Source organism: Mustela erminea, chromosome 2 (assembly GCF_009829155.1).
Source record: "Mustela erminea isolate mMusErm1 chromosome 2, mMusErm1.Pri, whole genome shotgun sequence".
Classification (NCBI taxonomy): domain Eukaryota; kingdom Metazoa; phylum Chordata; class Mammalia; order Carnivora; family Mustelidae; genus Mustela; species Mustela erminea.
The window spans coordinates 113,442,628-113,455,116 of NC_045615.1; the positions used below are offsets into that span (position 1 = coordinate 113,442,628).

At 36.9% G+C, this 12,489-nt stretch overlaps 1 protein-coding gene across 6 annotated transcripts in view; it reads right to left on the bottom strand.

The window, feature by feature from the left end:
- Positions 1-233: 233 nt before the first annotated feature.
- Positions 234-12,489, bottom strand: part of KCNIP4 (potassium voltage-gated channel interacting protein 4) — a 1,139,639-nt gene continuing 1,127,383 nt past the window's right edge. For all 6 annotated transcript variants that reach the window (XM_032333981.1, XM_032333977.1, XM_032333982.1 and 3 more), the window contains 4 exons: positions 5,862-5,969; positions 3,852-3,956; positions 3,210-3,272; positions 234-1,710 (listed from right to left, as the gene is read on the bottom strand). In XM_032333981.1, the coding sequence (XP_032189872.1) occupies positions 1,663-1,710; positions 3,210-3,272; positions 3,852-3,956; positions 5,862-5,969 (324 nt within the window). In that variant the 3' untranslated portion in view covers positions 234-1,662. The remainder of the gene's footprint in view (positions 1,711-3,209; positions 3,273-3,851; positions 3,957-5,861; positions 5,970-12,489) is intronic.

Consider the following 12,489-nt stretch of genomic DNA (forward strand, 5'->3'; position numbering starts at 1 on the left):
TTGGGTCTCTACTCACCTGTCATATCCTTAGATCATATTAAGCTAAAACGAGCACCTGCTTTTACTCTCCTCCAGCGTACTTAGCGCCACCATAAGGCAAAGATATGTACGATCAAAAAAAAAAAAAAAAAGATATGTACAATCATCCAATGCCATAAGAAAAACACAGCATTTTTAATTTAGTATTTATAAAATTTGTTGAAATAAATGCATATAACATAGACCAGTAGAGTTATAAACATTTTATTTGCTTTTATTTTTTTGAAATACAAAATGTGCACATTGAGTTTACACAAACACGCGATGGCAAATTTCAGTGTACATGTATTGTACTACTCTTAATTTCTACACTGGTGATAGCAGGGCAGCTTTCAACATCCTATCTCTACACCAGAATAGATAACCTGATTTATTGTTGCAAAAACAGTTGCAGATTTCCTCCTACTGTAGCTTCTTGTTCTTTATGAGAGTTCTGCAAAACAGGGAGGGTGTTTGTATCCTTAGTAGTGTTGTGGCAACTTTACGATTTTGGCTTATGATCAGCAAAAAGAATCTGAATTGTTAGAGTTCTATGATGAGCAAAATCATAATACAGTCCACGTAAATTGCTTAGCATTTATTTTCATTTTCAGTGAAGTTTGGGTATGGTAGTTCTGGATAGAATGGACTCACTGATGGTTTCAAACTGAATTCTGCTTTCTCTCTGTCCTCTGTAGGCATGGGGGTAGTCCAGGTCTCTTTGGCCCTGAATGGCATGTAAAACAAAGGTACCTTGAAGAAGTCAAGGGAAAGGGGATGGAATAGGCCTTCAATGCTATTAGGAATTACTTGGCATTAAGTATTACCGTGTACCAGAGGGCAGATATCTTGACCCTTTGCATATACCTATGAACATCTTTGCTTTGTTCCACACCTTCTGGGACCTCCACATAATGACACAATAGAAAACAGTCAACCTGTAGGATTGGACAAATCCAAAATTATATACATCAGGTAGGCCTTGGCTATAATATGTATTATGAAAAATTAAGAAATGCTTATTAAATAAGCTTTATTAGGCATATGCTGACATCTGGTGATGAACTAATTTGTTTCATGTTATAAAAAATGCCAGATAAATGAATATCTATAACAGAAGGCAGCAAATCCATAGAAACTTGGACTGTGTGTTTGTTTTTTAATTATAGTAATCTTGTTTACTTAGTGTATAAATGGAATTACAGCATACAAACATGAAAATTAATTTCTGGAAATTAAATGCAGATGCCAATATTTTAGAAAACCATTTAAAATCCTGGGGCTGAATACATCCGGTTGAGTAGCAAAAACCACTGATATTTTAAAATCACTGATAATGTGAAAGCTCAGTAATCCCATGGCTAAAGAATCAATAAAACTATATGCCAGATTCTAATTGGAATAGTCACAGGGTATGAAATGACTTAGAACATCCCATGAACTCAGTGGCATTATGAAAAGGATGCAAATTTGTAACTGGAAAACTCAAATCTTTTGGGAATTGCTTTATATTAAAACAAAGCTTGTTTGCATAATATGCCTCAGTGTAAAGCTGAGCAATCTATGCTAAGAGTGGTAGCTCCAACTTTAAGTGTGGTAGAATAGTTCACATTTGTCTGTTTGATTGAGGATGCTTTTAACAAGTTAAATCACATTTTCAAAGAGCTGCATGGAGCGCATTATGTTTTCATCCTGTAAGGGAGAAGCACAGTGGGATTAAATTAAGTATCTCTGCAAGGGAAAGTACACTGTTTTGCCTCTAAGTACTGCCTCCCCCACTACTGCTTAAACCAAAAGCTCAAATACTAAGTGTTTGCAAATATAAATACCATCCTTTCATTTTCCATAGAGATAAGTATGGAGAGCCCATTTTACATTTTGTTGAATCTGCAGGCTTTAAATATTTCATTTGAATCTTACTTCTGTTAATAGAGAATATTTCTCAAATTGGAATGCCAAAATGGACAGTAGAGAGGCGCTGAGGGTAGGACCAAAAATAAGTGAGCACAAGCAAATTTGGGGATTCCAGGTAGATCGTAGGCCAAGTCACAGAGCCTTGTACATGTAGAAGGAAACAGGGTTTGTGTGTGAGCTAAGAGCCAACTCCATTCAGGATTGGAGTTTGGGGGTTGGGAGACCTGTCTATAGTCCTTTCACCTCTCTCTCTGGGTCTGTGGGGCCTTTAGGAGCCTTTAAAAATTGCCAGGGAAGGGATTGTTTGAGAGCCACCTTTGGCCCCTGGTTGTGTTCAATTTAGCATATTCCTTAGAAACCAGGGGATAAACTCTGCATTATAGGGGCACTTGGAGATTGTGAATGGCACTTGGTGAGCTGCTTATAGTAATGGTAAATAGTAGCTGACCTTGTGCTAACTTCCGGGGCTAGAAGCAAAGGAACAGCCCCAGCCGACTGATGGCACCAACTTAATGCTCTTAAAGACCACCATGTCAAAATATGAGTTGGAAAGCAAGCAGAAACCAAGAAAGGGAAAGTGTATCAATTCAAAAATTAAAAAAGCTAAAGTATCAACTAACCTCATTGTCTCTATATTTTATTTAAAGTATTTATTCTTAATTCTTAATCTTAGTAATTCTTAATGCTCCATCCACGCATCAAGTCAAATAATTATAGATAAGGCTAAAACTGATCTCCCACCGGATGATGGAAAGCCACTTTGGATTTCCTCTCTGAATTTTCCACTCTTTATTTTTTATGACTGAAGACCATTACTGGTTCAACCAAAAAGCCATTTCTGGTGCTCATACATTAAAGCAATGTGTTCTCCGCAGAAACTGGTTGTACACTTGGCCTGTGATGTATACTTTGCTGTACTGGAATTCTCAGTCTATGGAGATAATACGTTATACGCTCAGTGTGGAAAAAGAGCAGTTCGAATTTCACATATGTTTTAACCCTCAGTGATAAATACTCTCTAAAGGATTTAGGAAAGAAAAATGCAGTGTATGTGTAACATTGTATGTTTAGGGGTTTCTGCATAGTTCTCCTCAGGGTAGGCACTCTTTAAATGTACATTATTTGAATTATAAATTGATGCCGGTTTTCAGAGTGGTAGGCTTCTCTCAGCTGTGTACAAGTGGTAAGGTTAGGTCAGCTTTGTATTTTGCTCAGTTCATGGTGACTAGCTGACTCTACTTAGTCTGGCTATTCTGAAAACAAAAGGAATTACTTACTTTTTGGCAACTTTCAATGAACTCATCTATGGTAACAACTCCATCTTTATTTTTATCCATTTTCTGTTCAGGAAGAAAAGAACAAAACACTATTCAGACTTCTCCCTTGATAACCTCCCTTGATACCCTCATAGCTGAAGCTGTTGAAGAGTCCACCAGCCTCTTTTCATAGGGAAGAACTGCTTCAGAACACGAGCTAGTCCTTTCTTAGTGTAAGAATCCTATGGCCAACTGTTGTTAGTCTGTTCCCTTTTCAAGTACCATGTGGTGACCAGTTTGTGGACACTTTCAGAGCCTTGGTTTTCTCATCTATAAATTGAGACTAAAAAGGATTTATAACCATAAGGATTCTTTTGAGAATTTATTGAAAACAAACATAAAAACATGTAAAACAGCGATTTCTTAGTGTTCTGTTTAGGATATAGTGAATGTTCAGTAACTGTGGTTATCAGTATTCTAATAAATTCAAAACCAAAATTATGAAATTAACATGATGGTTAATATTCTACTGTTTTATCCCTTTCAGTAAGAGGTTTTTTTTTTTTTTTTTTTTTGCATTCTTTTGAATTATTGTGATACTTTGCAAGCATTAGGACATTTGCTCTTTTTCACTCTGTCTCTGACTTCTACTTGCATCCCTACCTGGAAAAATGTTTCGACGTGTTGTCTAGGAGCATCTTCCTTGAGGACAGGATATGTGCATTTACCCATCATATCGTATATTGCTTTCATTATATCAAGCATTTCCTGAAAAGTAAAAGGTGCTCACATGAGGCTGCTTGCCCTGAATGAAGAAACCACTCTGACAGATTATTCCTGTTCTATTTTGAATTTTTTTTTTTTTTTTCCCATTAAGTGCCTTTTGGTTGTTCCAGAGGAAAAGCCAACAGTTTCGTGCCTTAAGAGCAGCAGGGTCAGAACGTAAGAATTAATTCTGATCTTGATTTCAAAATGAAGTAAATTCCTACATATCCAAGATGATCAGGAAAGGAATGATCTGGTTTAATGTTTAGATTTCCATAGACTTCCTATAGACTTACCTTGTTTTATTGCGTTACATATTATATATCTTATATGTTGATTAGCAGTTTCCTTTTACTGAGAAGGAACTCTATCATGAGCATTACGCTAAACTAACTGATAGGTTTCAAAGCTTATTAGGATTTTCCTTGTTTTTTTCCTACTATGGCTTTAAATTAAGAAATTACACATGTAGTTTAGTCAAAATAGTATGTATGACTCTGGGAAATCCCTTGAAATTTCATTAATTTTTTAATTAAAATAAAATCTAGCTTTTAACTTGTCATTTCCAATCTTGGTAAAAATAATATCTAATTACTCAGACATGCAGGTTTATTGTTTCACATTTGTTTTCTTCATATTGAAATTTCCATGTAAACGTCTAGATTAAATTGGTAATACCGATGTAATATTACATTTACTTTTTAGAGAATTCAATTGTTATTAATGATAAAGTAGTTTATAATTTATACTTCATGGGTAAAACATTTTAAGATGTTTTGAGTTTAGATAAGTAACAAGAATTTTGTCTAACTTAAGCAGAATTCAGGAGATGTGGTACATGTAAGATCAGCATGTTTGTGTTAAACGTAGAGATAGAAAGGGATTGAAGGGCCAAGAGGTACCTCTAAGAGGTATCTCCAGGGCATCCAGCTACTAAATATTTACTGTATTACTGTACACCAGTTACAAGAGGCATTAGCTGTTCAGGATATGCTCAATACGCAGAAGCACTTAATATTCATGAGGTCTTACTTTAGCCATCTGTTGGTGAGAAATATTCTGGCCCCATGTATCTCCTGCTCAAAAAACACAAAACCTATGGCCTTCAATCAGGCTAACTGTCACACTCTACCTGTGGTCAGATACACTTGTCCCTGTGTCTGTCTCAGTAAGGTCAGGTCATTGCCCAGGTTCCCTTTTGTTTGAGGGGCCTCATGCTCAAATCAACTTCAGGAAAAGCAAGTGAGTCAGTGAGAAGGGACGTTATGAACATTGAGCATCCCCCAGGATTCATGTAATGTCTTTTAACCTCATTTGGACCCTGTCCTAAATTTGTTAACTTACCCCATCCCTTTTCCCTTCTCACTGTGTTTTATACTAGTTTAATAAACCATTGATAGGAGTTTCTTAATTTGGTCTGTGGGCCTTTTTTCTTGGATAGCCCGGCTGACAGTGTTTGGGGGCCCCACTACTCCCTTCAGGTTAAGTTCTACGCAATACAGGTAATTGCAGTCTCGGTAATTTCAAAATTGTATTTGTTTCCATGTTATATTGGGAGAAAAAAGGTCACAGGCCAAATATTTGAGCATGGTATGTATACATTTTCTTCCTGATTCCAACCACAGCCTTTATCCAATTTACAGTATTTATTTGAATGCCATTAGGAAACAGGAATACAATCCTTATGTGTTTTATATTTACTTTGAAGATATATGTACCATAAACTATTCCTATCCATAGCAAGTTTTTTATTAGAGTATTTCACTACCACCACCACCATGTAAAATACTTCAGATTTCCTAAAAACACAATTTTCAAATTAATAATTTCAATTGTTTAACATATATAATTAGAAAAGAAAAATGGAAACAGTCCAAAGGAGAGTTGTATTGGTGTGGCATTTCTTACTTCTTTAGTGATGTAGCCATCTTTATTTATGTCATACAAATTAAATGCCCAGTTGAGTTTTTCTTGAACTGTGCCCCGGAGCAAAATGGAAAGACCCTTGATGAAATCCTAAAAAAAGACATAAAAGCATAATTTGATATGACATTTCTTAAAAAAAAAACCAAAAACACTGACTATGATAAAAGTCTTTCTCAAATGATGGAAGCAAGGATTACAGCCTTCTGGATTTTTTAACCATTATTTAGCAAGATAATGTGTTCTTGGTCTTCTGTTTCTTAGAGTTCTCCATGGGCATAAACCACTCCTTATCTTTAACGTTCTCATCTTTGATTTGGGGACTGTGATTTAAATCACCTATGAAACTGGAAATGTTATGAGGACAGACACCCAAACAGCAAGATGCATGCTCTAAGTGGTACTGGTTTTCTATCACAATTGCAAATAATTTCTTTTACGGAAAAGAATCTGATAACACTGTACGTTATGAAATACAAGCACATACATAGCTTATTTCCCATGAAAAAAGATCTGCTGGTCTGTCTTTAAGATATGGGTCAACTCTAACTGTTACTTAGAAATCAAGTTATAACACACATGGTCAAGAGCATGGAGCTGGAAGCCAGACTGCCTGACCTCAAATTCCACTTAATGTTGCTTGATAGCTTTGTGTCCTCTGACCATTTAACCTCCCTTTGCCTCAGTTTGCATATCTGTAGAATGGGGATTACAATACATACTTCTTAAAGTTTTTGTGAGGATTAAAATAGTTAAGCTTTAACAAAGTCTAGCAAAGGCATTGGTTATGTGTTTGCCAAGTAAATGAAGTCCTTAGCCAGTATCATGGTTAGGCTGGTTTGCTTGAACTTGTTCAAATTCCTATATATTTGTTGTCACGTGGAGCAGAGCTACCATCACAACGTGGTGTTTCTGAGCTTACACAGATCGAATAATCCACTGGTAGATGGGAATGGAAGAGCCCAAGGGGCAGGTAGCAGTGGCCTTCTGGGTGAATTTGCATTTTCTCTCTACATTTCTATATTCTATCATCTTATAGTTGTTTTCCTGTCCCAGTTTCTTAATTTTCATGATTTTTTAAAATTTTGTAATGTAGGTAACATTCACATAGTTCAAAATTTAACAATATGTAAGAGGTTTGGTGAAAAATTTTCCATTCCTGGACACCAGATACCCTTTTTCTTTCTCCTTGGGCAACTTGCATTAGTAAGCTTCCTGGATTACTTCCAAGGAGTTATTGTGCATATGTAAGTATGAGGCATATTTATTTATATGTATTCCACATTCCTTCATGCAAGTAGTCTGACAGGCTGTTCTGTACCTTTATTCCCCGCCCCCCAACCCTTAACAATCTTAGGAATAATTCAGTCTTTTTCACAGTTGCATAATTACATATGAATGTATCATAGTTTTTTTAACCACTCTTCCACTGATAAGAATTGAAAGATTTCCAATTTTATTTAAAACAATTTTACAAAGAGTGACCTTATATGTACATAAGTCATACTTGAGCAAAAATATCTGTAGAATAAATGCTTAGATGTGAGATTTCTGGGTTAAAGCATTTGAACAAAATTGCTTCTGAATTGCACCCCAATTCCCCTCTCAAAATCTATATGAGAGTATTTTTATGTATAAGGATATTATAGCTTGCCGATACTAGATAGTATCAAACTTCAATGTTTTTCAATTTTATGGAAAACTATTTCTCAGATTACTTACATTTGTATCCCAAATAAATTTGAACATATTTTTCACAAATGTCTCAATTTATAAAAACTCTTCACATATTAGTGAAATTATCCCTTGTCTGGGATATGTATTCAAGTGTTGTTTCCTAGTTTGTCATTGCTTTTGATTTTTCTTATATTTATTTATGAAAGGTAGGTATTTTTTTATTTTTATATTTGTCAGTCTTTTAATATATGTCTTTTGATTTATGTCATATTGAATAGGTCTTCCCCATTTGAAGTAATAGACAGGTGTTCCCATACTTCTTCCTACCACTTCTGAAGTTTACCTTTTTAACATTCAAATCCTTATTTGCTTGGAATTTATCCACTGTTTTTAGATAGTTGTCTGGTTTCACATTATTATTAACTACTGATTTGAGATTAAGATTTATCATATCCTTAAATCTTTTATGTATTTGTCTATATTTCTGAAGTTTCAATTTTATTTCATTAGTAAATCTGTTTATTACCTCTATTACATTGGTTCAATTATGAAAGCATTTTAGTAATCTTAACAGCTGTTAGGGCTATTTCCTCCTGGTCGATCTTCTTTTTCAACTTTTTTCTCTATTTTTTTTCTTGCTTTAATATTCCACATGAATTTTGAATAACCTGTTGGGGTCTTTATAGGATTTGAGGTAAATTTACAAATCAACTTTGGCAGAATTGACAACTGCATGCTGTTGAGACTTCCTAATCAAGACTATGAGAGACCTTGCCCTTGTGCAAGTCATTTTGGTCACTGAACCTATCAGTGTTCTGCTGCTGTAACAAATTACTACAACTTTAGTGACTCAAAATAATACATGTTTATTATCTTATAGTTCTGCAGGTGAGAAGTCTTGAAATGGATTTCACTGGGCTGGATCAAAATGGGAGAGCACTGGGGATATAGAGGGAGAGTTTGCTCTCTCGTCTTTTTTTTAGCTTTTAGAGGCCACTTTTGTTGTTTGGCTTATGACCCCTTTCTCCATCTCCGGAGCACATCACTTTAGTCTCTGCTCCCCTTGTCATATCTTTCTCTTCTTACTCTGATCTTCCTGTTCCCTCTTACAAGGACCCCTGTGATTACATTAGACCCACTTAGGTAATCCAGGATGATCTCCCATCTCAAGATCCTTAATCACACCTGCAAAGCTCCTTCTACCATGTAAGGTAACATATTCACAAGTTCCAGAAATTAGGATGTAGACGCTTTTGGTTTTGTTTGGATATACAAAAGCTATTACTTCTGTATGATTGTGTATGCTGCCAAATAAGTGTTTCTGTTGTTTATTATAGTTTTTCCATTGAGTCTCCTGGGTTTTTCATGGATGCAATCATATTAGCTGCAAATGGAGTTAATTTTACCTATTCTTCCCAATTTTTATATTTTTAATTACTTTCTTTTTTTCTAACTGTAGTGAATAATATATACAAGACAGTATTATATAATAATAATAGCTATCCTTATTTTGTTACTGAATTTAATAAGACTGTTTCTATTGTTTCTAATTTAAGCACGAGAGTGACTTTAATTATGCTAAGAAGGTATACAATTCTCATTTTATTAAAAAAATTTATCAAGAATAACCATTGACTGACTTTCTTGCAGAAAGGAAAAGCTGATCTACAAATTCATATGGAATTGCAAAGGGCCCCAAATAGCCAAAACAATATGGAAAAGAAAAACAAAATTAGAGAACTCAAACTCCACTTTCGAAACTCACTACAAATCTAAAGTGCCACATTGGCATAAGAATAGACATATAGACCAGTGCAATAATATCGAGAATGTGGAAATAAACATCTGTGACCGTTGATTTTCGACAAGGGTGCCAAGACCATGCAATGGGGAAAAAAGTCATGTTTTCAACAAATCCTGCTGTGATAACCAGATAAGCATAACCTACTTCCCATCTTTATTCAGGGAAAAATGTAAAGTGAGAGAAAAAGAGAACTCAGGAGAAGGCCACAAAGAATTGTAGAATTAGGTAGGCAGAGAGAAAGGAAGCTGGCAAGGGATCTTGAAAATAAGTATGAGAGGTCACATGAGTTCATTTTCCTAGAAAAGGGTGGTTCATACAAGATGCTGCTGGGGAATGAAAGTGTTCATTCAATATGGAGCAATATGGCGGTCAGCAGTGACTGATGTGAGAACTTTGCATGCAGTAGAAGAAGCAAACAGTGATGGAGACTAGGTAGCAAACTCATGACTCCTGGCTGGCCACGATGATATAGAAGTGGCTACATCTGAAGAGGAATATGGGATCACAGGAGAGATTTTTGAAGATGAGCACTTTGATTACTGGAGGGAGCCATCTATGAAGAGAAGATTACTAAAGTGTGTGTGTGTGTGTGTGTGAGGGAGGGAGGTAGTGCAAGAGAGGAGCTTATTCTGAGAAGGTGGGAGGGATCCAAGTGCAGGTGGAGGGTCCGAGCTGTGGGAGGAGGAGGTGTGTTTCCTCAGTTAACAAACAAGAGAACAGGCTGTGGATGCCAGTAGCTGATAAGAGCGGGAAGGTAAGTGAGTCCCCACCTGGCAGCTTCAATGGGTGTCATCTGCTTGGGAGTGAAGGGTGTTGTAGAGAGGGCAAGAATCAAAGGTTAAAGGAAAGAAGTAGGCAGTCATGGTACTAGATAATCAGGTGACTTGTGCAAATTACCCAAAGATGGATATCCCTCAAAATAATCTGTGCTATCTCCTGGAAAGTTGTTATAATATATATAAACCTGAAATATATAACACACTGTAATCAAGAATTAAGGTGCAATGTACAACTGGCAAACTATAAACTGTGGCTTTTTAGAAGCTATGAAATAGTCACTGCCAAGTATGGGAAGGTAGGCTTGTCAGAGAAAGATTGCTGGACAGTTTTTAAAGACCTGATGAGGTTGACGGTTATCAATATAAACCTTAACTGTTGCTTCAAATCACGAAGTAATAGTCATACTCTCTTAACTGAAAAGGGGGGCTGGATACAAGGTCTTTGAAGACATGCTTAGAGCATTGGTTCTCAAAACTTAGCTTGCCACATGATCCTCTGGAGGGCTTGCTAGAACACGGATTGCTGGGTCCCACCCTCAGGATTCTGATTCATTAGGTCTAGGTCAGGGTGTAAGAATATATATTTCTAGCAAATTCCAAGGGGATACTGATACTGTTGGTCCAGGAATCACACTTTGTGAACCACTGGACTACAGAAATCATCAATGGCATTGGCCCTATCACCAAACAGCAGATCAAAGTAACTTTTATTTAAAGTCACATGTGGAGGGATGCCTGGGTGGCTCAGTTGGTTGAGCGGCTGCCTTCGGCTCTGGTCATGATCCCAGCATCCTGAGATCAAGTCCCGCATCGGGCTCCTTGCTCAGCAGGGAGCCTGCTTCTCCCTCTGCCTCTGCCTGCCATTCTGTCTGCCTGTGCTCGCTCTCTCTCCCCCTCTCTCTCTGACAAATAAAATCTTTAAAAGAAAAAAAGTCACATGTGGACTTTTGTTGATTGCCTTCCTACTAAGCTCTTACTAATTTCCATTTGGTACTTCATCCAGTTCTGCAGAAGTGCTCTCCACTTCTGGCTCTAGTGATAGAGCTGTGACCAGAGCAAATCAAGAGGTACATATTATCCCTTTGGTCAAAGCATTTGGATCTGTGGTTGGCATACAACTGAACCCAGTCCACATCTGCTCAACATGAATAGTTAAGCTTGGAGACAAATTGATGCTGGCATCTTTTTTGTGACCATGGGAGAGCTCACCCTCAGTTGTAGCCATCCATATCTCTGGACTTTTTCTTTCTGTGAGCCAATAAAGTCATCATATTGTTTTTGTTAGTATGTGATTTTCTATTATTTGCAAACAAAAATATCCTTATTTACAAGCTGGCAGCTGATTTACACCTTAAGTACTATGTATCGCAAAACTAATTCCATTAAAAGATAGCTACAGACCTTGGGTACCCCTCTACCTTGTAATATGCCATCTTGCAGGATGATATCAATAAACAGTTACTTCAAAAGAAGAGTGATTCCTTACTTGTGGTAAAGGAAAATGAGAAACTCAGTGTATCTTATGTGGTTTTCGCTCCATGCTTTTCTGAATGGTAACTGAAATCTATCAAACAGGAGTCACAAGGCTAAAAAACAAACAAAAAGCCCTCTCAGAGTACTTTGTATAATTACCTTTTATCTGTGAAAGAAGGTTGCATGTGTTCCCTAATGCACAAAAATGGTGGATACTGAATTCTGGTTTTCATTCTCTTATGATCAAAGCAAAAGAAGAAGGCATAAAGATTTGACTTTATAATATCCCATCCTTGATCAGTTGTGACCTTGTAGGTATCTATCAGATTTTTGCTTAGTGCCTTAGTTCTGGTTGCTATGACAGGAGCATTAGTCTTCCTCTGTCAGAGGAGTTCATCAAAAGGACATGACCACTGGCTGACCCACAAGCTGGCCCAGGCAATCTGAGGCTCTTAACCCTCCCCTGTCCTTAGAATGTATGATCTATCTGCACACCATGTCTGGACAAGGAACCACTTCAAGGAAGTAGCCATGAGACCAACTAGACTGATATGTGACTGAATCCCATTAAGGCCTCCATAACATTTTTTAAGATTCTTGTGGGCAGTAGAGAGACTTACTTGTCTTGCAGTTGCCTAAGACAAGCCTCATAGGTAAGTTCCCATACTGATTACACCTGCTACCTACCACTCTGGAGTGGCCCGCCTCTTCCTTCAGTCTCTCCTTGCTCTCTGTGTGTAGGGGGCCAGTTTGGAATTTCACCAGAGGAACTACTGAGGTTGCAAACCAACATCCTGCCTCCCTACCTGTCACCCAGAATATCATGACTTTTAATCATGTTCTTGGGGATGTTTGCCTCAAGCAGTGCTGTTTATAGTTG